Raw genomic sequence first — 27,386 nt, forward strand, 5'->3', positions numbered from 1 at the left:
ATAGATAGATAGATAGATAGATAGATAGATAGATAGATAGATAGATAGATAGATAGATAGATAGATAGATAGATAGACAGACAGACAGACAGACAGACAGACAGATAGATAGATATTATAGATAGGGCTTTGGTCATTCGCAGTGTGCTAGAAGTCCCTATTAAATCTGATCGTCTTTAAAAAAATCTCTGCAGCTTATGTTACAGCACCACCACATGGTCATACACTGACATAACACCTTACTTTGAATTTACACGTCTGAGCAAATACCTGACCAGTAAAATATTATTATTATTATTATTATTATTATTATTATTATTATTATTATTATTATTATTATTATTATTAATCAGAATAGTTTGTTACCTATATATTTTACACCCCCTACACCCAAGCATGTTACTTTAAAATTAAAATTTTATTTGTCTGAGCAAATATTCAATATTCAGTAGCCAGTTTGCTCCCAGTTCCACTGTTACAACTCCACCATCTTACACACCACCACCACCACAATCAGGCTGCAGGCAGAAGGACTAATAATAGGGCTGTAAATGACACCAGTTCAACCTGTTTGTTAATTAATAATTAAAATGAAACATGTGATAAACACAACATCACAGAGAATGACCCTGTGGTAATTATGTAATTAAAGTATTAGTTTTATTTTCTTGCTCACTTTAAGGGTCGGTCTTGCTGAGTGACGAGACACAGATTCTTCTAAGATGTGAAAAATGTGCCAAAACCAGGCACAAAAAAGTTGAACTTCTTGCTCTACCAAAACAAGTCTACACTTTTGTGACACGCAACCTTGCTGCTATCTTATTATCTACTGTTTACTGTGACAATTCCATATAAATTTTCAAACACTATTATACTAGGACAATATTTATACAATTACAGTATTAAAAAGAATAAAGCAAAAATAAATAAAGAAAGAAAAATAAAGAAAAAAAGTAGAAAAACAAAATCTAAAAAACTTGTCAAAACACAAATCAAAATTTTATATCATAGCAAGAAAAATCAAGTTAAATCGTTAAATTTTAAAATATTTTTTAAAAAATATTTTCTTTTATTATTATTGATCAAAGTACATTGTAACCTTGAAGTGAAATCAGATGAGAACAGCAAAACATATGACAAAGCTCATGATATCAAAAAGATCAATTAATGATGAGCTAATATTCAGATTTTCTTATATCAAGCTCTACACCAAATTCTACATTTATCTGTACTATACTATGCAATATAAGACTATACTGTGATAAATATAAAGTTTTTAATATTTTTTTTACACTTTTAATTATTATTCTCACAACTCCATTGTGACCATTGTGAAAATTTGATGAGATCAGCAAAATACGTAGAGCTTATGACAAAAAAACAGATTTATTTATTTATTTATTTATTTATTTTTATTTCAATAAATTAAAAATAAATATATCGAAAAATAAATGATATTCATTTCAGTCTCTAAAATGTTCCTGGTTCAAGCATGCCTTAATAATTCTACACTAAATTCTACATTAATTTATACAACATTATACTACCATACGATAGTATTTAATACGAACACAACCATACACTGTACGATGTGTAATGAAATGCTTTTTGATGGTTTGAGACATATGCTACCATACAATACGATACTATATCTTACTACACCATACTGTATGATATGATCCACGCAATATTGTATGATATCATACAATACTGTATGATTCTAAACCATAATATACTATATAATGATATTAATAATAATATTATTATTACTACTACTAGTACTACTACTACTACTAATAATAATAATAATAATATAGCATGCTGCACTAAAGATTATATTGTTACGACTAATTAAAATATCAGTAATATTTACATTATAATATTTACAATCAGGGGCATTTCTAGGATTTGAAAACACCAGGGGCTAATTAGGGAGAGGGGGTAAGCAAGAATAACAAGTTTGGGAAGAGCTTTTTAATGTAATATTGTTTAATAATACACACAGATTAACACAAACAGTATGCAACTTTAGAAAATTGAATTCTATCTTTTTTCTGACTCCTCCCATCATTTCAGAGTCTTGCTACTAAAAAAGGAGTTCATTAAATTCATTACATTTTCTCTCTCACAGGTATGCCATGCAATATTATCTCTTTTACAGCTTGTGTGTGAAGCAGTGTCGTGTAGATCCTTTATTATTATCATTTTACAATAATCTATATTCTATAGATATATCTATATGCACCTCTTATTTCAGAGAGTATCTCCGAGACTTGACCTGAGCAAAACGGTCAGTTACCATACTAGTATTTTTAGTGCTGAGAATTCCTTTATCAATAGACAGAACACCTGAATGATGGAGTCTGTTCTGGCCCATTGTTCGCCTAAGCCATGTATGTATTTTAACTTAAATACTGCATTAGCTGAATAATAGAAAGTCATGATGTTCAGACTGTAATGTCTTAGTGCTTTAACAGCTTATATTTTATTTAGATCTATATTTAATTCAAGGCTTTTGTACATACTGGGTATGGAATAATATTCAAAAAGGTCCTATATGTCAGGGGTTTTCAGAATCAGAGACAGTGGGCCTCCTTTTTGACACAACATGGATTTGTTAGCCGACTTTTTCAACTGTGTTAACATTAAATATTAGAAGTTAGGCTAATATCTCAATAATAAGACTCTTGTGTTTTCTGACAGTTTTTGTAAAGGCTGTAAGGTGTTTTAGTCACGTGGTGTGTGAGTGTATATAGGTGTGATCGACTTAAAACGGCGCCTGAATGATTAGTCCTAGCGACGCCCTTGGTTACAATCATACACATACTGTTTGTACTCTTATAACTATATTGTGTACTACACTAAGTTGTCACTGCACTACTGTTCATATTGTTTATGTATGGGTTTTACTGTTGGGCTTCTATCTAATACTATTTAATGACTCATTGTCCTTCTAATATTAGGCGTCTAAATATAAGCTAAGCAGATGTTACTCATAACACTATTCCATACTTTATGATACTATACTATACTATACTATACTATACTATACTATACTATACTATGCTATACCATATTATACAATGCTATATGATATGATACCATACAATACTATATCACGTTATATGATACTACCTGATATATCATACAATACATTACAATATGATACTATACTATACTATACCATATTATACAATGCTATATGATATGATACCATACAATAAGATACGATGTTATGATACTATCTAATATATCATACAATGCATTAGTTTATGATTCCATACAGCACGATATAACATCATGTTCTATGATACTATTTGATATATCATACGATACAATATTATCTGATACTATACCATGATTCCAAACTATACAATATTAATGCTATGCAATACTATGCAATACTCTATGACATGATACCATACAATACTATATGATACTATACCATTTTATACAATACTATAAGACATGATACCATACAATACGATGCTATCTATCATACGATGCATTATTTTATGATTCTAAATCATACTATACTATATAATACTATTACATATTAAATGTACCTATTATACTATTACATATTAAATACCATTCCATTACTATGCAATACTATATGATATGACAGCATGATAGCAATGATACTATATAATATTATACTACTATCTCATTCTATATGATACGATATGATATAATACCATAGAATATGATATGATAATATATCATACTATATTATACTATCTGATTCTTCATACCATACATTAATTTATGATTCTAAACCTTACCATACTATATAATACTATTCCATACTATATGGCATGATATGATATATGATATGATATGATATGATATGATATGATATGATATGATATATGACATGACATGACATGACATGACATGACATGATGTGATGTGATGTGATGTGATGTGATATGATATGATGTGATATGATATGATATATGACGTGACGTGACGTGACGTGACGTGACGTGACGTGACGTGATATGATATGATATGATATGATATGATATGATATGATATGATATGATGTGATATGATATGATATGATATGATGTGATATGATATGATATGATGTGATATGACATGATATGATATGATATGATATGATATGATGTGATATGATATGATATGATGTGATATGATATGATATGATATATGACATGATATGATATGATATGATATGATATGATATGATATGATATGATATGATATGATATGATATGATATATGACATGATATGATATGATATGATATGATATGATATGATATGATATGATATGATATATGACATGATATGATATGATATGATATGATATGATATGATATGATATGATATGATATGATATGATGTGATATGATATATGATGTGATATGATATGATATGATATGATATGATATGATATGATGTGATATGATATGATATGATATGATATGATATGATATGATATATGACATGATATGATATGATATGATATGATATGATATGATATGATATGATATGATATGATATATGATGTGATATGATATGATATGATATGATATGATATGATATGATATGATATGATATGATATGATATGATATAATACCATATGCTAATAAATTTATAAAGACAACTTAACTTATGTTCATAAATTTCAGAGTGTGAATATACAGAAATGGAATAAAAGAAACAGAATATGAATAATTTCTGGCAGAACCACCTGCATGGACAGAATTTTTTTCTTTCTCTCCTGGAATTCTCGAAGTGTTTCAGTTTGAGGCGTGGTTTCACTGCATGCTGCCGTGAGTCATATCAGTAACATATAAAGCAAACACTTCCCACAGATCTCTGTGACACTGAGTTGAAGTTACACTCTACTTATTCAGGGTTTTTCTCGGTAGACGATTTAGACTACACTCTTCTCTTCAGCAAGGGGATTTTCTGCAAAGGGTACAAATGACGGTACGGTTCATGTCTTCTCTTTATTTAGCATGAGGAACTCAAGGTAAAGTTTCCTGCCATAAGTAATGTAAGTCTTGAAGAAGGTAAAACAGGCATGTACGTGCATGTGTATGTGTATGTGTAGATTGAAAGCTCAGTTTCTGCAGTAAGTACTGTGTCCTGAAGGAACAGGTGAGTACCAAAGAAACAGTAAACAAACGCAAATCTCTAAGAGCCTGAGAAGAGATTGAAGGTTGCCATATCTTCCATTTTTAAATTCCAGGTGAAGTGAAGACTACTAAGACTGCTCTAACATCTATAAATACTATCTATTATCAATGTAAATATCAGAAATATAATGAATTTAATATATACTTTTATTTTTAAAAAATATACAAACATTGGGTGGGTGTAGTCAGAGATGATTGACAGCTGAGATTTAAATGCTTGGGCATTGGTGTCAGGAAAACTCTGTTGGCTGTTGGAAAATTTCTTCACACATGCCAAACTGCACAGCTGAGTGTTTTTTTTTATTATTATTATTGTTTTAAGATTACGAGTTCCAGTACAACATTGTGAGAATACGGGTGGTATGAGGAAATAAAATGAGAAAGAAAAGCTACAACAGTGAACATGTGTTTACATGAAGGACATACAGATAGCTATTGTTTTGACAAGTCTGTGATCAGGGCTGGGAAATAGTGGAGTCATATTTTGTTACTGTTCTTGATTTGGTTTAATGCATCGGTTGATTGAAATCAACTGGGGCAACAACCATAAATCAATTATTATAGAATTATTATAGAATTGATAATAATTTGGTTAATATGGATTGCAATTAATTGTAAGTCGATTCTTATAAAAACAGCATAGAAACAAGAAAGTGATTTTTAACTCTTTAAAAACTTTTTAAACACTAATATATAAAATATATAATAAAATATCTTTCTCTATGTCATCATGTCTTTAACTGTAGCCCTACGCCAGATTCTGATGTAGGGTTTGGTCACTTTGGTCACAGATTTGGTCACTTTTGGATCAGACACTACTAATTCGAATCATTCAGTGTTATGGTCAAATAGTGAATCAATGCTTTAAGGATCATTTTTTTGGATCATGGTTTACACCTTGACTTCTTCTTCTTCTTCTTCTTCTTCTTCTTCTTCTTCTTTCAGCTTTTCCCTTCAGGGGTCTCCACAGCGAATCATTTCTCTCCACCTATCCCTATCTTCTGCATCCTCAACACTTGCACCCACTAGCTTCATATCCTCATTTATTCCATCCATATACCTCCTCTTTGGCCTTCCTCTTTGCCTCCTGCCTGGCAGCTCCATGTCCAACATTCTCCTACCAATATACTCACTCTCCCTCCTCTGAACATGTCCAGACCATCTTAATCTGTCCTCCCTAACTCTGTCCCCCAAACGTCCAACATGAGCCGTCCCTCTGATGTACTCGTTCCTAATCCTGTCCAACCGTCTCACTCCCAAAGTGAACCTCAACATCTTCAGCTCTGTTACCTCCAGCTCTGACTCCTGTCTCTTCTTCAGTGACACCGCCTCTAAACCATACAGCATGGCCGGTCTCACCACCGCCTTCCCCTTGATATTTTTCTGTCACACAGAACTCCTGACACCTTTCTCCACCCATTCCAACCTGTCTGCACTCGCTTCTTTACCTCTTTCCCACACTCTCAATTACTGACAATATTTAAATTATTAATATATAGATATACTTATAATCAGTCCCTACAGGATTTAGAAAGTTTTTTGTGATTGTTGCAGCCAAAATGTCCTTGATTTTTCTGCAGAATTTTTCACAATTTTTGTGAGTTTTTTTGTCTGCAAAACTGTTTAAATTGGCCAAATTGCAAGCACAGCATTTTCTTTATTCATTTCATTTTTCTTCTGTAATTTTGTTATCTCGCTTGGGAAAAGTCACCTGCTTGAGTGGACTAGACTTTGATGGATCAACAAATTTGAAACAAAAAAAAATAAAGACAAAAAATAGCACTGAAATTTACAGCTCCTTATTAATTAATTAATTTATTTATTTGTTTGTTTGTTTTCACGTTTATCATTGCAGAAAAAGTTTATGAAGTTATGAAGGAGTAATCCCTAGACAGTATCCAGTTAATAAAATACCCAGCAGCATCTAAGGTGGCACTTAAAGAGTAATAAAACGATTGTGATCTTTTTCATTCCTTTTGTTTGTAGTTTATGCCAAAGGGTTGTAGCATTCAAATCCCTGACCAACTATCAGTTAGCACTTTATCCTGGTTAGAGTCATGGTGGATCTAGAGCCTTTTCCAGGAACAAGGCGCATAAAGCAAAAAAAAAAACCCACTCTGGATGGCAGCAGGGGAGAGGAACTGGAAGCTGAAACCAGTTTCAAGTTATTTTGCATGTCAAATTGAAATATTTCAAAGTAATGATTCATATGATCACATACGCTATCAGGATGATCATCCCAGGTCCCAGGTCCTGTACTGAACCTCCCTGAGAATGTGAGCATTCCAGTAGGATGAATGAACAAATTCCCACCAACCCAGAATACTCCTAAACCTATTAGTTTTGTTTGTGCTTTAGTTGGTCTTATTTCCCAAAATGTAAGAATAATAGGAGTAATTTATTCACTGTGATCCTGTAATAAACACATCACACAGCACCCTGTATCCTCTAGTACTCTCCCATGTTAACAAATCTGCTCTTTCTTTTTCCTGTGAGCTTCGTATCCTGTTCCTGCACCTTTTTTTTGCGTTGCAGACCAAGTGTGCACCTTTATCCCAAAAAACACCCTTTCTAACACAGATAAAATGAGGTCTAGTGTTGATATAATTATGATTAAAACAGTTAAGAGCTTAAAACCTAAAAGACCACTGAGTGTGTCAGAGATAACTTGATCATTTAGGATTATTCAAGCAATAAGAGTAAGGGCTTTTCAGATTTTTTTCAGATGTATTGCATCATATAATAAAACCAGAGAAGCAAGGAATCAGTTCAGAATTTGCACAATTAAGTCAGTGAGCTGAGGGGCGTTATTTCTCAGGTTTTTTTTCAGTCTCTCTCACTCATCTCTCTCATCGGTCTCAGTTACCCGCCTGTTTCTGTCTGTCACCTGTTTGTTACAGAAGGAACTGGCGCCACAGTGGGACCTCTCCGTCACAGTGCTGCGAGGAAATTTCCAGCATTCATATGATTACTGTATGTACTTTATTCATTACACTTTATTCATTACACTTTATTCGTTACACATTACACACTACTTTATTCATTACGCACACACACACACACACACACAGAAATAGAAAATAAAATAAAAGAACAGAACAGAAAATAGAGCAGAACAGAATAGAATAGAATAGAATAGAATAGAACAGAATAGAATAGAATAGAATAGAATAGAATAGAATAGAATAGAATAGAATAGAATAGAATAGGAACTAAAATAAAATAACAGAATAGAGTAGAACAGCATAGAAAATATAATACAATATTAGAATAGATTACAATAGAATAGAACAGGGACTAAAATAAAATAAAATAAAATAATAGAATAGAATAGAATAGAACTGAATAGAACTGAACTGAACAGAACAGAAAATATAATACAATAATGAATAGAATAGAATAGAATAGAATAGAATAGAATAGAATAGAATAGAATAGAATAGAACAGGACAGGACAGGAACTAAAATTAAATAATAGAATAGAGTAGAAGAGAAGAGAACAGAGCAGAACAGAAAATATAATACAATAATAGAATAGAACAGAACAGAATAGAACAAAATAGAATAGAACAGCAAAAAACAGAACAGAATTCAAACAATGGATACAGAATAGAATTAAAACAAAAGAGACAAAATAGAATAGAATAGAATAGAACAGAACAGTTAGGACAGAATTAAATAGCAGTTAGAAAATAAAATAAAATAATTGAATAAAAATAAAATAAAATAAAATAAAATAAAATAAAATAAAATAAAATAAAATAAAATAAAATAAAATAAAATAACAGTAAGATCAATCAGCTGCTATGACTGAAACATGTAAAGCACACTGTATCTGTTGGCTTCTGCTTTTAGTTCATATGTAAAAACTCCAAGCAGCACACTGGCTAGATTTCTGCAGATAGACCAGCGTGTAGAACATAAAGCATGTACCTGCATGTCTACAGGCTGGAAAACAGGCCAAGCGTCACATACACTGGGATAAAGGTATTTCTCAGTTCCTCACAGATCCACACTTTACGGACTCCCGTACATTTCGTTTGGCAAAGTAATTAGAGCAGGATGATGTTGTGAGGGTGTTTTCCTGGAGATGAATGATTATCTTGAAATAATAAAGCAGCACAGTTTCACAGACTTCTATGTGACAAAGTTTTTCTGGCAAAACAGTCATCAAATAATAAAAAACTCGTACAACATTTACAGAGTGAAGTGAAAAAGCATGTCTGAGCCCAGTCTGTGAGGACAAATGAGCAAAAATTCTTGCAATGTTTTCTAATAAGCTTGTCAAAGGTCATCACAATGGCCAATAATTCTCCTAATACAGGAAGTGCACATGAAAAGTCACATGAAATGCCTTGATTCTTTAGTCAGGTAGGATCATCTGTAAGACTGATGCTCATAATCATGTTGCCTGATTAACCTGTACTGCATTATACCCACTTCTCAGTCTCAGAGCCTGACCTCTACGTGACCCTACGCCTGCCCACAGCCTCGGCTTGTACTCGGAGAACCAGGATGATCAATAACAACAAGACACCCGAGTGGAACGAGACCTTCCACTTCCGCGCCTACAGCCATGTCAAGGTGAGTCAGTTTATTCCTGGAGATTTTCTAGCCTGTTGAATTTCGCTGCAAGACTGATCTAAATCCTTATACCAACCATCTTCCATCGCATTGCTACTGAATTCGCAAATCTCATCTGAATTTTCTCTAGTAGTTCTGGCTGCCGGATTTATATTAAGATACACAAACATGCCACATAAACTGATTTGATTATCATTTATATGGTAATGTTTTCTGTCAGAAGACAAAGCTTTCTGTCACAGGAGCATCTTCACTTTAGATAAGCTGCATTTGTTTCCTTTTAACTTCAATTATCAACTTCTCAGAGAGGCTGGAGATATAAATTCAGTTTCCGGCTGCTGTAACTTAAGTATAAAAGGTACTGATTTATTTTTACAGATGTTTCCACATCATTAAATATGCTAAAAAATAAGTTTTAATTCATAGAAATTTCAGTCACTGGCTAATTGCTGTGACGAAAGAGGAGGAAACTCCTTTTTCGTCACAGCAATGTGTGTTGTTATAGGAAAAGAATCAACTTCTTAGTAGTAAAACCATCCCATTTCTAAGAATCTTCCTACAACAGCACACTGTCTTATTTTCCTGAAATATCCTTCATGAACACACCTCAATCCCAAGCCTGCGGTTTTTCAGTCCCGGCCCAGGGTTTAGAGTTTACTGTCTTTAATAGAAAACACCCAAACTCCAGCCTATGAATGGTTTATTAAAGTCATTTGTGAGGTGTAACACATTAGAGCAGGCAACAGCATGTAACATTGCATTTCTTGTACCGATGACGTACACAAACCTGTTTTGTTAGTGTTACTTCTTTGGAATCTTTGTGTGTGCATAATGAAATACATACATGTCAAACAATACAGTGTAACTAAGAAGACTTTTATTTTCTTCCCTAGAATGTTCTGGAGTTAAATCTGTATGACGGTGACACAGTAGTGGATGATCAATGTGCTAGCTTTTTGTTCGACATCAGCACCCTCAAAGTGGGTCAGAAGGAGACCAAGGTTCTCATCACGGATGAGGAGGTAAGAGCAGGATGTTCACAAGCTCAGAAATGAGTTAAGCTTTAAGCAGGTAATATTGGCAGTGGTTGCTCAAGTGGTTAAAGCTTTTGGTTGTTGATCAGAAGGTTGGGGTTCAAGCCCCAGCACTGCCCAGCTGCCACTGTTGGGCAATTAAGCAAGGCCCTTCACCCTACTCTGCTCCTCGGGTGCTGCATCTTAGCTGCCCCTGTGCTCTGACCCCAATTTCCTCAGCTGGGATATGCAAAGAAAAGTATTCCACGATAATAAAACAAAGGCCTCTTATCATCAAGAGGAAAAAAATAACACTGATCCAAATGTGCAATGCATGAAAGAAAAACAGATCTGATTACAGCAGTCACAGTTTTTTTCTGTGTGTTTATCATGGCATACATCAGATCCCTCCCTGACGTAGGTATGAGGCCATCACTGAAAAGATTTGGGTGGATCCGAGACAAGCCCTCAATTTTTCCTACAACCAAAAGTTTTACAGAAACCTGGAGACTAAAAAAACCTGTGCAGTCAGTACATTAAGCACCAGAGATACAGAATGAACTTGAGCTACATTATACTCCAATTATACTGTTAAACTCTTACGCTCATTGTGTACGGATAATGCTACAGAGCATTTAATCAGCAATAGCCGTATATTATACTGTACACAGCCGCCTACAAACACCTGGAATTTTTTCTTCCCCATTTTATTGTGATAAAGCTTCAAACCACGATATATTTAACATAACCATTTATCACGGCAGTTTCCAAGCGGGAAAAGTAAACGGGACATTTCTAAATCAGTTGGTGTGGTATGATTAAAGTATGCATGTTTAAAGCGAGGGAGTGCCTCGAGTCAGTTAGCAGCCCTAAGCAGCTGTTACACCTTGACAGCCAAACTAAACAGATCCAAGATAAGATTCTGGAGAAATAAGCACAAAGAATTTCATACCTGTCCACCCTGTAAATCTGCAAACTATGAGAAACAAACAAAACCGACCCCAGAAGCTCACAGAAGAAGAAGAATTCAGGGCACAAAGCCTTTATAATCACCACACATACATTACAGCACACTTTTCTTCGTATATCCCAGCTAAGGAAGTTGGGGTCGGAGCACAGGGGCAGCTATGATACAGTGCCCCTGGAGTAAGGAGGGTTAAGGGCCTTGCTCATTTGGCCAATAGTGGAGCTTGAGGGTGCTGTGGCTTGAACCTTGATCCTGAATCCAGAGCCTTAAACACTTGAACCACCACTGCCCCCACTGCCCCCCAGACCTTTATGACAAGAGATAGGAGAAAAAGTCTCAGAGACACTTCTTTAACCAGGCCTGGTCATTAGAAGGCAAAATCAGCCTTTTTCACCAATAGTGAGTTGAATTTGATTCTCTAATGAATGAAGTTTGAGCTCTTGGTCTACATTGTCTTGCAGCAAGACCCAGGAAATCTGTGGACTAGGAAAAAAAAACATTTAGTGTGAATATGGGCAATGTTAATTGTCTTATTTATTTTTATGCTGTAAATCTTTCCGGAGCATTAAAAATGCTTACCAGAAATAATGCTAATATTATTGTGTGCACAAAAAGATAAACGCAAGGGCAAAAACACTTGGTCTTAAATGATTAAATCATTCTGGATAACATTATCACATAACCATGCAAAAATAATTCCATGATGCATTTAAATACCTTTTTCTGCTTAATCATGTGGTTTAAAAATCAGTGTCAAAGGTTTGATCAGACATTTTCTGTATTTGCTCCAAAGTTATGGAATAATCTCCCCTTTATATTTGCTTAGAGATTTTTAAGCCAAACATTTCTCAATAAAAATTGGTGTTTATAATGTGGTTAATGTGTGTAAGCGTACTAATGGGACTCATCCTGTTACTCTTTTTCTAATTGAGAAGTGCTTACATCAGCTGTGCTGTTTTTAGATGTGTTATATCATTAAGAGGCAGTTGAGTGTGTGTGCTGTACAGGTTTTTCCCAAACCTGGATAAAGTAGAGATAACAGCATGAAGATGACACTAATGAATGATTGTTGGCTCTGTTTCCAGAAGAAGGACAAGCTGTGGGTGGAATTTGAGATGACAGAGAGGTAACAGGCACATGCATGAAAATGACACAAGACTTACACTTTACTACAGATTCATAAGTATGGAGGCTCAAAATACTCAGTTTTTAAAACACATTTAATTCAGCTAACTCAAACAACAATGAAATCCTCATTGGTGCAACAGAAAAGTTTTCACCCATCATCAAGCACAAGTTTCTGGTGATATCACAACCATCCATAACTGGCACAAATGCCCCGCCCTCTCTCTCTCTCTCTCTCTCTCTCACTCACTCTCTCTCTCTCTCTCTCTCTCTCTCTCACTCACTCACTCACTCTGTCTCTGTTTCTCTCTCACTCTCTCTCTCTCTCTCTCTCTCTCACTCACTCTCTCTCTCTCTCTCTCGCTCACTCACTCACTCACTCACTCACTCTGTCTCTGTTTCTCTCTCCCTCTCTCTCTCTCTCTCACTCACTCACTCTGTCTCTGTTTCTCTCTCTCTCTCTCACTCACTCACTCACTCTGTCTCTGTTTCTCTCTCTCTCTCTCTCTCTCTCTCTCTCTCTCTCTCTCTCTCTCACTCACTCACTCACTCTGTCTCTGTTTCTCACTCTCTCTCTCTCTCTCTCACTCAAACACACACACACACACACACACACACACACACTCACTCACTCTGTATGTGAAAGAGTATAAATAGTGCTCTTTGAAAAGATGCAAAAAGAAAAAAGGAAAAAAGAAAGATTTATCCTGTATGGTCTTATATTCATTATATTCATCCAGTTAAAAGAGATTATTATATACAATGGTCAGATTAGATAGATAGATAGATAGATTTTATATATATATATATATATATAAGGTAAGTTAAGTCAAGTAAATAAATACAGACCACTGGATTTATTTAGAAATTACAAAGATGCCAGATATTTATGCTATATATTTCTATAGCTTATTATTATATATTCTATTATATAGATTTATACATTAATCAAATTTCTAGAACTTTTTGTTTTCTTATGTTTTCATGTAATTTAGTCAATTTATAAGCTTGGGGTTAGAATGAAGTTTAAGATAAAGTTTTCTGATCCTTATGCCCCTGTGTTTGTGTCACAGTTCTGAAAAGCCCGGTCAGTACCTCTCTAACGGAGTCCTGTTGGTAAGATATGTTCAATTTGAAACCTCCGTACTAATTACAATGATCATGTGATGATGATGATGATGATGATATCACTTGCTTTAATGCAACTTTGTACATTCATTCAACAAGTTCTTCAATCCAGCAGACTAAGAAAGCAGTGAAACATGTTGAGGTGTGCTGTTATAGGAAAACAATCTACAGCAGGGACGTGTAATGTGACATGATGGAGTACTTTTCATCCAAGTAAAGTTACATTTAATGATGTCTACCGGTTTTTAGTGTCTCTTAAAATACTCGATTGAACACATTAATATAAACCTTGACACCTGAACTGCTGTCGGATTTGTTATAAAAATTGAATCAACACCTTTTGACCAATCAGAATCAAGAATTCAGCAGCACTGTGGAATAACTGAACGTACTTCACAGGGTCTAGCAAAACAGTGCAGTTTGTATTCGTCAATCAGCAGCATGTGTAAAGCTTTGTACTGTTAACAGCTCTGGCTTTTTAAAGAGGTTGAAATGGTTTTAGGGTTTTAAATGAACAAAAAGAATGGAATTTGCTCCCGTTGTATTGTGCCCATGTTCAGCACTGAATGTTTTTGTCTCACTCCACAGTGGTGCTTAATATGAAGCTCATATGAGAGTATCTCTGAGCTTTAAGAATTTGTAATTCTTTTATAAGTATTTCAGTTTTTCCTAGAATACTAGAGGCAATATATTCATAGAAAAGTTCCAAAAAAACCCCACAAAATGGTTATTTACTTTTACAAAGTAAATGTTGAACTCAAACCCATTTCTGCTCTCTGAGATGCCTCAAGTGCTTGTTCATAATCGTCTAAAATGTGATCTTCAACCACAAAAAATTCTGTGTAAGGTTATCCAACAGACGGAAAAACAACATCTCACACTGACTCCTGACTCATTTTATACTAAACTTGCACCAATAAATTCATTTATTTCTTTATACTGGTTGAAAAAGTCATTTTCCGTTCTTAATAGTTAAATGAATCCTTTACTGGTTCTCCTGAACGTAGACGTGGAAGAGCCCTATAGGTGTATACTGTATTTTTATTCTTCTCACACATTCTTTTGTGTTTTCAGGCCGCCCCATTGTCCACACTGGAGGTGAAGTTGGACAAACTGCCCATAAAATGTAAGAAAATAAAGCACGTCTGGTGGAACCTTCACAGCTTAAACATTGAGTGTCGTATCGAACATTGCACGGCTGTATGTTTTACCTGTGTATCGTATGTGTGATTGTTTTAGCTCAAAAAGATATGTTGCTAAAATTACAAGGGGCGTACAACGAAAAGCAAGTGATCTCAGTGTCGGAGAACAGCAGCTTCATGAAGACCCTTAGCTACATCATCAACAAAAACCTGGAGACCTCGATCGAACTCCAGACGGTACGATGGCTGTTGTGTTACGTCATCACGTTAAATGTTTATACAGATTTATTATGACACATAGGTAATAGAGGGTATTTAAAGAAGACATAATGGCTTTATAATCAGTGACGAACAGAGCAGGAACTGGTGCTAAAAATCGACAGCATGTTTATGTCTTTGTGTAATAGACGGATTTAGCTTAATATCTGATTGTTGTTTTTATCTGTTTCGGATGGTGAAAAGGAACATGAAACCCCAACAGTAGCTTCTGTAGCCCCATTTGGACCCAAACCTGAATGTACACTCACTATTCCTGTTGCAGAGGTGAGAAGATTTTTAACTGATAAGCTTTAATTTTCAGCAATGTTCTCATTTTACATTGGACATTAATTCTAGCAATTTAAGCTCAAAAACCTTGTAGGAAAAACCTTTTACACTTTTGGACCCAGCATCAAACCAAAAACCACATTGTTCCTAATCATCTAATCACAATGCTCTAGATGAATCTATATAAATTTAATCTGAATTTAGAAATTAAATTAACTCTTTATTCCCCAGAGGCCAAAAAATGGAATTTGCTCCAGTTAGGTTGTGTCCATGTTCAGCATTGAATGTCTTTGTCATGTCCCAGTCCACAGTGGTGCTTAATATGAAGCTCATATGAAAGTAGACACTCAGGACTTTAAGAATTTGTAGAGTTTCATCAGTATTTGTGTTTATATTTCTGCTCTCTCTGAGATGTTCCAAGTGCTTGTTCATAAGCGGCTAAAATTTACAGGTGTTTATCTTCAACCACTAAAAATTCTGTGTTAGGTTCTCCAACAGAGGGAAAAACACACGTCTAAAACACACTGAAAGCCAACAGAGTCCTGACTCATTTTATATCAGACTCACAGCCAGAAAATCATTTGTTTATACTGATTAAAAATGTCCCATATGTCCATTTCTGATTTTGTTCTGCTGGTGGTTTGCTGGTAAAAAGCCAATAAACTCTAGACAACCACTGATATTGCTCAATTTTCTTCTGTTCATTTTACATTTACAGCATTTAGCAGACCCTTTCCTCCAGAGTCACTTACATTTAGCACATTTATACAACTGAGCATTTGAAGGCTAAGGGCCTTGCTCAGGGGCCCAGCAGGGGCAACCTGGTGGCCTGGGGTTTGAACTTTCTTGAATTTTTAACCTTACAATCAGTAATCCAACGCCTTAAACACCAAGCTACCACAACTACCACTGACCCAAACCAGTGTTTTTGCTTTTAAGTACTCGTGATAAAATCTGACAATACACAAGATTCTTCAAAATAGCTTTCTGAAGAAAAACAACCGGAAAAGTGTTCTTTTCATTTCTTGTTGCTTTTATTCCATAGGCCTTTTCTGCTTTGTAATACAGTAAAAGAAATAATAAAACTATTCCAGTTACATACAGATCAGTTGTATGTAGAGTTGTAGTTCTTGTGAATTTTAATTGAAATGTCTCTTAAAAAATAATTTAAATAAATAATTTATATACATATATTATAAATTATATTATAATATAAATTATTATATTATAATATATATAATTATTTTATAAATTATTTATATATATATTTCATTTTCTATTTATTTCTCTTGTACTCTGAAACAGTCTCTGGCAAAAGGATTAATAAAGTTCTTATCTTAGCTGATCTTTAATGCTAACGTGATCTCGTATTATTGTCATGATGCATTCTAAGAAATTTCTATCTGATGCAGGATTGTTTGCTAAAAGTGTTTGTTTTATGCTCCACAGGAAAAAGTAAATTTACATTTGAACACAGTGGACAGGTACGGGCTAAACGCTCTATCTCATCTTAACATTATTACTCATATTATACCTACAGCTGTGAGGCTTTGACCATCATACTGATGTGTTTAAAGAGCCGGAGTTATTTTTAACGTCGATCCATATCCGAATGCTGGGGTCATCATGGTCAACAGAATGGTGGAGAAAATCGAAATAGATAGTGATGAACTAAATAACAGTGATTGTCCCACCATTTTCTGGAACTGACGAAAGCTCTGGGAATATATCTGGGAATATATCTATATGTCAAGAAATATTCAAAAAATATTACTTTCTTTCTTTTTCAATCCAAACTTTGTTATGACGATGTGTCAATTTAGCGATCTAGTTCCTTTTTACTGTCTAGTAAGTAAGTATGATTGTGATTATAACCTTGTGTGTGTGTGTGTGTGTGTGTAGCTCTGAGGTGGACATGAAGGTGCGTCTGGATTTTGACATACCTGCAGAAGAGAAGGCGTTTCTGGTGACGAGGAGAGAGGTGGTGTCTCGCACACTGCAGAAGTTTTTTAACCTTGAAACACCTTTGGCTCCCACCCAGGTATGAGACATATTTAACAACACACACACACACACACACCACTGTCTAAGTAATTCATTTGCTGAGTTATTAATTCATCAGACACTCCTGGATTTATTATTACGTTACGACAGATGACCGGGTTATGCAGCTTATATAACTGAGCCATTAAAGCTTCGAGAATGTTCCATCCTTGAACATTTTGAAGAACTCCTTTTCTTCGACTGTGTATATCACTCATAAACAGTTCATCAGAGGAAACGCCGGGGTAGCTTTGTATAACTGGAAATTCCTGCAGGATTTGTTTTTTTCCACGATGTGAGGCACAAATGTAAAATTATTAGGTTTACCCTCATTACACACATGCTGCCAAACATTTGTAGTGGAAATCTAGAGAAAATAGCACACTAATAGGCAAGGGCAAGAGGAAAAACGGTTACAGTTTTATTGTACTGCTGTGCAACAGGACCTAATGCTCTTCACAAAATCTGAGAGGAAGAGCCTTGATCCTTCTGTTACCCTTAGGTATTTTTTAAGACATCTTTCTAAACCAGAGATTGAGGAAAAATGATCCAACTCATTATACGGTAAAAAAAACATTCATTGGCTTTTTACTTCTGTTTCTCTCAGCTAAACATACTTGTATTTTTTCTTTCTTAAGTTGTCACATATACATTTCTGCTCAGTGAAATTCTTTCTTTGCATAAATCCTCCCTGGGGGTTGGGGTCAGAGCACAGGGTGTAGTACCCCTGGAGCAGGGTAGCTTGGGAGCCTTGCTCAAAGGCCCAACGGTGGCAGCTTGGTGGTGCTGGGGCTTGAACCCCAAATTTCCAGTCAATGACCCAGAGCCTAAACCACTTGAGCGACCACTGCCCCATCCTATCAGCTAAGATGCACCCTCTGTTCTGACCATGGCACAAGTCCACATTCTAGTTTCTCACTTCATCAGTTATACAACATTTATATTTTTCCATTACAATGTCTACAGAGTTATTATTACACCTAACTGACATCCATATAGGCAAAGTTAATCCTAAAAAGAGACGTCATGAATACAATGTCTGCTAACATTGTGTTTTAACTATAGAAGCGTGTGTGTGTGTGTGTGTGTGTGATTAGGTGCCGACGGTGGCTCTTGTGTGTTCAGGAGGCAGCTCCAGAGCCATGACGGGAATGTACGGCTTTCTGAAAGGACTCCAGAGCCTCGATCTGCTCGACGCCGTCACCTACATCACCGCCGTGTCTGGCGCCACCTGGTGTGTGTAAAACAGCACCACAGACACACGGTCACACTGTTCTCTAAGAATAAAAAACATTAAAGAGATTCGTTCTTTCTTTCTTTTTTTTCCTCATTTTTCTACATAAGGACCACTGCTAGTCTCTACTCTGACCCATCTTGGTCAAAGGAAGGCCTGGATAAAGTGATAGCGTCTTCGCAGAAGGAGCTTTCGAAGAGCAAAGCCAGTCTCTTCTCTCCTAAGCAGCTGTATTATTATCGCTCCGAGCTGCACGACAGAGAGAAAGAAGGCCACTCCGTCTCCATTATCGATACCTGGGGGCTCATCATTGAACACCTCATCTTTGGAAAGGTCTGCTTCTCAGCTGGGACAGTAATCCAGTGAGATTGCTCTTACAGTTGATACCACAGTAGTGCTGAAAGCCAAATCTTTCTAGAGTAATAGGGAATTCAGAGGGACTATAAACTACACATATACAAAAGCATGTGTATTTGTACTTGTTGCGTTATTACATATGATTTGTGGCTCAGAAACACACAGATACGCTGTCTGACCAGAAGAAGGCAGTCTCTGAGGGCCAGAACCCACTCCCGATCTACACAGCAGTCAACATGAAGAAAGACGCCTGTGGCTGCTCAGTGCCTGGTAAAAACCCCACAAGGGTTAAATCCCTGGACTTGTACTTCAACGTGTTCTGATCATTTCTTACACTTTCTGTTCATTCTGTCGATTTCAGAGTGGTGCGAGTTTACCCCATATGAAGTGGGATTCTCTAAATACGGAGCGTTTGTCCCTGTAGAACATTTCGGGAGCGAGTTCTACCTGGGTCATGTGGTGAAGAAGCTACCGGAAACACGCATCCCCTTCCTCCTGGGTCAGAGAGACGTTTGTGTCTTTGCTTCACAATATGCATGTGTTACACTGTCTAACTAATAATAATTAAACTAACTGTGTGTGTGTGTGTAGGCGTGTGGAGCAGCTTTTTCTCCACTAACCTCTTGCAGCTCTGGAACGCTTGTACAGGAATGATCCCAGCCTGGGCTTCCCGACTCGGAGATAAGGTCGACAAGATCGGTCAGTACACCTTAGAATCAGCCGTCTTCATCTTTAACAGGAATGTTAAAGACGATTCAGCAGACAAAGAGCATTCTGACAAACAATTGTCTGTGATGGATCGAGCGCTATTTTATAAGCTGGCTAATAATAATGATAGTGAAGTCCATATTGCTATATAAAGCTATATTGGCTGTGATTGATCTGATTATTACAACTAGGACTATTCATGCACGTTAGACATTATATTAGATTATGATCTCGCTCATATAACTGCATTTTTATTTTTAGACTTTTATTGTATAACATCTAAAAACAAAGACTTCTTTAGTCCGTATTTTCTATCCCGGATTTGGACATTGACATTGGACAATGAGGACATTTTGTTTAAATGTGGTGGTCTAGACGCTGTTGAAAACATTTATCTTTGGTACTTAAAAACAAACGAAAATCGCAAAATGTGAACTATTTTATTTATTAATTTTTTTTAGCTTAAGCATGTGTAGCACATGTTTATACACACATGTGCACATAAATACTGACCTTTTCAATTTGAGCACAGCCCTAAAAATCATGTCGGATGTTTTCTCTGGTTTTCAGAGACACATAATAAATCCTCGACCTTGGACACTCTGCGCATCAGACCAGAAGCTTCAAGCCTGAACAGCTTCGTGAATGACTGCCCCTTCATCAGCAGTGTCTTTAACTTCCTGAGAGGATTCTCTCTGCACAACTCATACAGAGACAACCCAGGATTCAACACCTGTAATGGTTAGAACTCATTTAACTGCATTTAATTACGGTTTTATTATAACGCCTAGGTGGTGTACAAATCTGAATCCATCCAGGGTGGACTAAAGAAATATGTCGTTTAATCCTTTTTTTCCCGAATGAATCCTGGTTTATAAGATTTGTCCTGCTTTAGACAAACACCCGGACGCGTATCCGAACAAGCTGACCCCAGTGGACTCCACTCTGAACTTGGTGGATTCTGGGTTCGCCATCAACACAGCGTTCACTCCTGTGCTACGGACCCACAGACGCGCCGACGTCATCCTGTGCCTCGACTACAGCTGGGTTGACGATCCATTAAAGGTGAGAGAAAAAGATAATGCCATTATCAATGAGGTTTTGAATCCAGAAAAATGAAATCTTAATTAAAAGCAAGCTGTAAGTGCATTTATCATTTTGTATCAGATGCTATTAACATAATTACTGAGAAATAAAATTAAAAAAAACAAACAAAAACTAATAGGCGGTGCTGGATCAAGTGCAATTTATAAGCTGGAAAAAATGATGAGAAAGAAAACTATTTGCGGTGAATAATCTGATTTTTTACAACTAGGACTATTCATGCAGCAACACATAACATATTATATTAGATTTAGATTCTACAATTGTCATCTTCTCATTTATATCTTTGCATTTTTATTTTTAAATTGCCTCATGCTTTTATTTTATTACATCCTAAAACAAAGACACTCATTTCTGTAGTCTGTATTTTCTATCCCATTTTAAAGGCCATATCTTGGACGCTTCTACTCAAAATAAGTAATTAAATGAATAAATAAATAAACCAATAAATAAATAAATATCTCAGCCGCAAGATATGAACTATACGCATCTTGAGATATTTATTTATTTATTTATTTATTTATTTATTTATTTATTTATTTATTTTCTGGGATGTATGAATAGAAGAATTTTAAAATAAAGGCTTCTTCTGGTGGTTTATTTGAACCCAGAGAAATGAAACGTAATTAAAACCAAGGTGCATTTAGTATTTTTTATTTTATGAATGTAATCGTTCACCGTTCCTTTTATAATAAGGGATGAATGTAGTATTTTAACGTTAACCATTTTAAATCTTATACTCAGCTGATGCTGCATGTTTCAAAACACAAAATACCAGCAAGTTCCTAAATGTGTGTGTGTGTGTGTGTATAATAGAACATAAAGGACACGCAGCAGTACTGCTCTGAACACAAGTTGCCATTCCCAAATATCGATTTCAGCAAGTACAAATCTCAGCCAAAAAGAGAAGTGTATGTGTTTGAAGACGAGAAGAATCCCGACGCTCCCATCGTGATCCACTTTCCACTGGTCAACATCTCATTTAAAGAGTATAAAGCGCCAGGTGAAAACACTCTGATCATTTGCATATTTGGGAAATTAAAAGCCAATCATATTGAAATAGTATTGATGATGAATCAAACTCTATAATAATAAACTCTAGAATAAAAGATCTGGTGCAAATGTTAAGAATGGAATGAAAACTTTGACACTAAACTGTGTGTGTGTGTGTGTGTGTGTACACTCACAATTCAGGAGTAAGAAGAAGAGGAAAGAAGGAGATACAGGAAGGAAATATTGATGTGAGCTCCAGCGCCTCTCCATACGCTACCCAACACATCACGTTTGACACCGAGGACTTCCAAAAACTGGTGGATGTCACCTCCTACAACATCGTGAACAACAGAGACAGCATCAGAAACGCACTGAAGAAAGCTCTGATCAAGAAAGGGGTTGCTCTGAACCTGCCCTCAGAGGAAACTGCAAGCTCCTGCGTAATAACGTAACCAGTGTTACAAGATATGAAGATGAAGGAACTCCGTCTACAGTCATTGTGTTGTGTGTTTTATTTAAATCGGCTTATATGTAAATATGATGGAGAAAAATCAACTGTTTGATAAAAATCATATTAATCATCTTCACTCCAGCTGAAAGGTACATTTATGTTGAAATAGACTGAATAGCATGATAGGAAGAGAGAGAGAGAGAGAGAGAGAGAGGGAGAGAGAGAGCGAGAGAGAGAGAGAGAGAGAGAGAGAGAGACTGTATATGATACATATAAAACATTTCATTTATTTAAGAGTTGGAAATGGTTAATGAGTGTCTGTAAGGCCATTATGAAATAAACTACTCCTTACCTCAACTATACATTGTTCTAACTTTGTTCTAAATCCTGCAATCCTGCAAAAAAAGTAAATCTTATTTAAAAATACTATATCACAGACAATACAGAAAAATACTGTCTTAATAATGTTTTTAAAGAAATAATGATTTTAATAAAGGTTAATATAAAAACAAAATATTTTTTTTATATTTAAAAACACTTGACAAAAATTGTTTGACAATTGACAATAAATAAATAAATAAATAAATAAATAAATAAATAAATAAAAATGTTAAAATAAAAATGAAATGTTTTACATTTTTAACATCAGATTGGCTGCTTCCAATTTTATTTAAAAAAAAAAAATCAACAATATCAGTATTGTCATATTGCTCGATCTTTATGACAAATTTTTACTCACAGCTTTTAATAAAGAATTTCTTGTTTCTTTTAATAAAGAAATTTTTGTGCTCAACCTTGTTTGTATATAACAATGTGTCTCATGATCACATCCTGGACACGTCATCAATCAACACAGCCCTGTATCATACTGTATGACCCTTTATAGTGTGACTCTGAGAGAGCTCTACCAACCAATCAGCATACAGAGAAGCCCTGGATCCAGAAATGGAAGAAATAAGTAAACAAAGACTGTCCTGTCCAACTGTAAAGGTTTTTTCTGCCATCTTGTTCAGTGAGAATCTTTTAAATTTATACTCTCTCTCTTCTTCCTGTGGTAGAGGTGATGAGATGATTGAACTCTTTTTATCAGTAAAGTGATGATCCACTGCACCAGAGGAACCTATGTGATATTTTCAGTCAGTATAAATAAATGAATGATTTTATTTCCGTGAGTCTGATATAAAATGAGTCAGGCTTTCAGCGTGAGACGTGTGTTTTTCCCTCTGTTGGATAACCTTACACAGAATTTAAGTGGTTGAAGATCAATTTCAGCTGCTTATGAACAAGTACTTGCATCTCAGATTTCACATTTGAGTGAAAAATATAACCGTTTTTGCCTTTTGGAAACTTTTTTTATGAATATTTTATATATATTTATTCGGCTAGGGGAAAACAGAAATACTTACTCCTGAGTGTCTACTTTCATATGAGCTTCATATTAAGCACCACTGTGGACTGGGACATGACAAAGACATTCAATGATGATCATAGACACTATGTTACTTCTGATAAAAAGAGTTAATTTACTAGAATGTAATATTCAATGGAGTTTCAGTATTGTACTTCTTCTTACACGGCATGTGTAATGTGATTGCAGCATCATGTAGTTTAAGAACCATATAGTTTTCGCTTTACTTCACAGGACTAGGTTTTGCATTTGAACACAATGGACAGATATTGTGCAAACAAACGTGTGTGTAGGTTCTCATTCATCCACATCCACATGTTCCGCTCGATACCGTCACCTACAGTACATTACTTTAGTGTATGGCTCCACCTGGTGGTGTAAAAGCGCATCACAGACTAGGACTCGTTTGACATAATACCAAAAAGAGTTTGTCCTCACTTCAGGGGTTTCCTCCCGGTACTCAGGTTTCCTTCCAAGTCTAAAGACATGCAGGCTGTGCCCAGCAATAGGTTAGTATGGTGTTTGAGCATGTGGTAGCTCAGTGGCTTAAGGTGTTAGACTACTGATCAGAAGGTTGTGAGTTTGAATCCCTGGTCTACCAAACTGCCCTTGGTAGACCCCTGAGCAAGACCCTTAATTACTCAGTTGAATAAATGAGATAGAATTGTAAGTTGCTCTGGATAAGGGTGTCTGTCAAATGCTTTAAATGCTAGCACCCCATTCAGGGTGTCTGGCCCCTTGTGCCCCCAGTCTCTGGCTCCAGGCTCCCTGTAACCCTGTGTAGTATAAGAGCTACAGAAAATGGATGGATGGACTTACTTACAGAACCAACAGCATATTAGATATCTTCTTCAGATTTCCATCAAAGTAAATTCACCACCACAATTCTAAGATCTTCATCTTCACCCAGCTTGTACACTCTATAGGGATATTCTTGATGAAAACGAAATGCAATTTTAAAAACCTTCTCATGAGCAGCTTCATCCCTATAGAGTGTCCATTCACTGCAAGAACTACGGTACAATGAGTCCAAACAGTCCATCCAAATAACCTGGGAATAACACTGACCACTGGAAAGTGGTAGCTCAGTGGTTAAGGGGTTGGGCTAATGCTTGGAAGGTTGTGAGTTTAAATCCCAGGTAAACCAAGATAGTACTGCTGGGCTCCTGATCAAGGCCCTTAACCCTTAGTTGTATAAAAAATTAGATAAATGTAAGTTGCTGTGGATGAGGGCGTCTGTCAAATTCTGTAAAGGCAAGACATACTGGCAGCCATTTTTTGAGCAAATAGAACCAATTACAGACAAAATATTAATGTTTTCTTATTAGTAGGACTTTACAAAGCCTTACTTCCATCACTGAAAGAAGAAGAAATAGAAGCCTTTATTAGTGCCACACATCCATTACAGCACAGCAGAATTTGTTTCTTTACATACCCCAGCTTACAAAGTTGGGGTCAGAGCACAGGGGCAGCTATGATACAGAACCACGAGAGCAGAGAGGGTTAAGGGCCTTGCTCAAGGGCCCAACAGTGGCAGTTTGGCAGTGCCAATCAACCTTTCTATCAACAACCCAAAGCCACCGCCACTCACCAGGCTCCTGGTTATATATTTTATCATGTACGTCACCCTTCGCTCTTATCAGTGACCTTAACTTTAAATCCTGAGGTCATCTCTGCTCCTGTAGAATCATGTTAAGCGAGATCAAGTCTATCATTTCACCATTTTCTCCACATAAAGACTTATGTGCTTTCTGGGCTTTCCAAATTCCAGGGACTTTCAGTGTTTTTTCTGCTGAATTCATTTAATTGGTTAATTGTTAGTTAATTAGCATCAATAACTAAATTGTTAGTGTGGTTAGAGGCAGACAACAAACCAATGTTTATTTTATATAATTTTAACCAAAATTAAAGCCCTTTTATTTTTCTACAAATCTGACATTTTTACTCAAGTGAAATGGAGCTCCTGATTTACACACAATTCAGCATGGAAGGACAAAGTTTAATTTATATGTTTAAGGATATTTTTAGCAGAATGATAGACATAACATCTCAGCTGTGTGTTTACTAAGTAAATCTGTAAAATGCTTTATTGATACTTATTATAAAGACAGGCAGGACGACTGAAAACTAGACTGCCAGTCAGAATGATTTGTATCGTGTTATGGTTGAACTGAGACTGAGAGAAAAGTTTGCTTAATGTTCTACTTCACGTCTGTATAGAAACTAAAAATCTCTGAAAAATCATAGCAAGAAACTAGCGATGTGGACCAGGATCACGACATAGCAGTGTGAGAAACTAGCGATGTGGACCAGGATCACGACATAGCAGTGTGAGAAACTAGCGATGTGGACCAGGATCACGACATAGCATTGTGAGAAACTAGCGATGTGGACCAGGATCACAACATAGCAGTGTGAGAAACTAGCGATGTGGACCAGGATCACGACATAGCAGTGTGAGAAACTAGCGATGTGGACCAGGATCACGACATAGCAGTGTGAGAAACTAGCGATGTGGACCAGGATCACGACATAGCAGTGTGAGAAACTAGCGATGTGGACCAGGATCACGTTGGACCAGTGTGAGAAACTAGCGATGTGGACCAGGATCACGACATAGCAGTGTGAGAAACTAGCGATGTGGACCAGGATCACGACATAGCAGTGTGAGAAACTAGCGATGTGGACCAGGATCACGACATAGCAGTGTGAGAAACTAGCGATGTGGACCAGGATCACGACATAGCAGTGTGAGAAACTAGTGATGTGGACCAGGATCACGACATAGTAGTGTGAGAAACTAGCGATGTGGACCAGGATCACGACATAGCAGTGTGAGAAACTAGCGATGTGGACCAGGATCACGACATAGCAGTGTGAGAAACTAGCGATGTGGACCAGGATCACGTTGGACCAGTGTGAGAAACTAGCGATGTGGACCAGGATCACAACATAGCAGTGTGAGAAACTAGCGATGTGGACCAGGATCACGTTGGACCAGTGTGAGAAACTAGCGATGTGGACCAGGATCACGACATAGCAGTGTGAGAAACTAGCGATGTGGACCAGGATCACGACATAGCAGTGTGAGAAACTAGCGATGTGGACCAGGATCACGACATAGCAGTGTGAGAAACTAGCGATGTGGACCAGGATCACGACATAGCAGTGTGAGAAACTAGCGATGTGGACCAGGATCACGACATAGCAGTGTGAGAAACTAGCGATGTGGACCAGGATCACGACATAGCAGTGTGAGAAACTAGCGATGTGGACCAGGATCACAACATAGCAGTGTGAGAAACTAGCGATGTGGACCAGGATCACAACATAGCAGTGTGAGAAACTAGCGATGTGGACCAGGATCACGACATAGCAGTGTGAGAAACTAGCGATGTGGACCAGGATCA

General features: G+C 36.2%; 1 protein-coding gene across 1 annotated transcript; it reads left to right on the forward strand.

Annotated features, from left to right (window-relative positions):
• The first annotated feature begins 4,814 nt into the window (after nt 1-4,814).
• Nucleotides 4,815-23,026, forward strand: LOC131359737 (cytosolic phospholipase A2 zeta-like). Its single transcript, XM_058399813.1, has 20 exons — nt 4,815-4,964; nt 8,074-8,146; nt 9,621-9,757; nt 10,651-10,779; nt 12,823-12,863; nt 13,936-13,978; nt 15,065-15,116; nt 15,230-15,369; nt 15,595-15,675; nt 17,128-17,162; nt 17,581-17,719; nt 18,819-18,955; nt 19,066-19,288; nt 19,468-19,582; nt 19,674-19,811; nt 19,904-20,011; nt 20,591-20,761; nt 20,916-21,085; nt 21,941-22,127; nt 22,319-23,026. Exons 1-20 carry the CDS (start codon nt 4,959-4,961, stop codon nt 22,567-22,569), a joined length of 2,376 nt encoding a protein of 791 aa, XP_058255796.1. The 5' UTR covers nt 4,815-4,958; the 3' UTR covers nt 22,570-23,026.
• The last annotated feature ends 4,360 nt before the right edge of the window (nt 23,027-27,386 follow it).

The sequence above is a fragment of the Hemibagrus wyckioides genome, linkage group LG09, assembly GCF_019097595.1.
Source record: "Hemibagrus wyckioides isolate EC202008001 linkage group LG09, SWU_Hwy_1.0, whole genome shotgun sequence".
In the NCBI taxonomy this organism is placed as follows: domain Eukaryota; kingdom Metazoa; phylum Chordata; class Actinopteri; order Siluriformes; family Bagridae; genus Hemibagrus; species Hemibagrus wyckioides.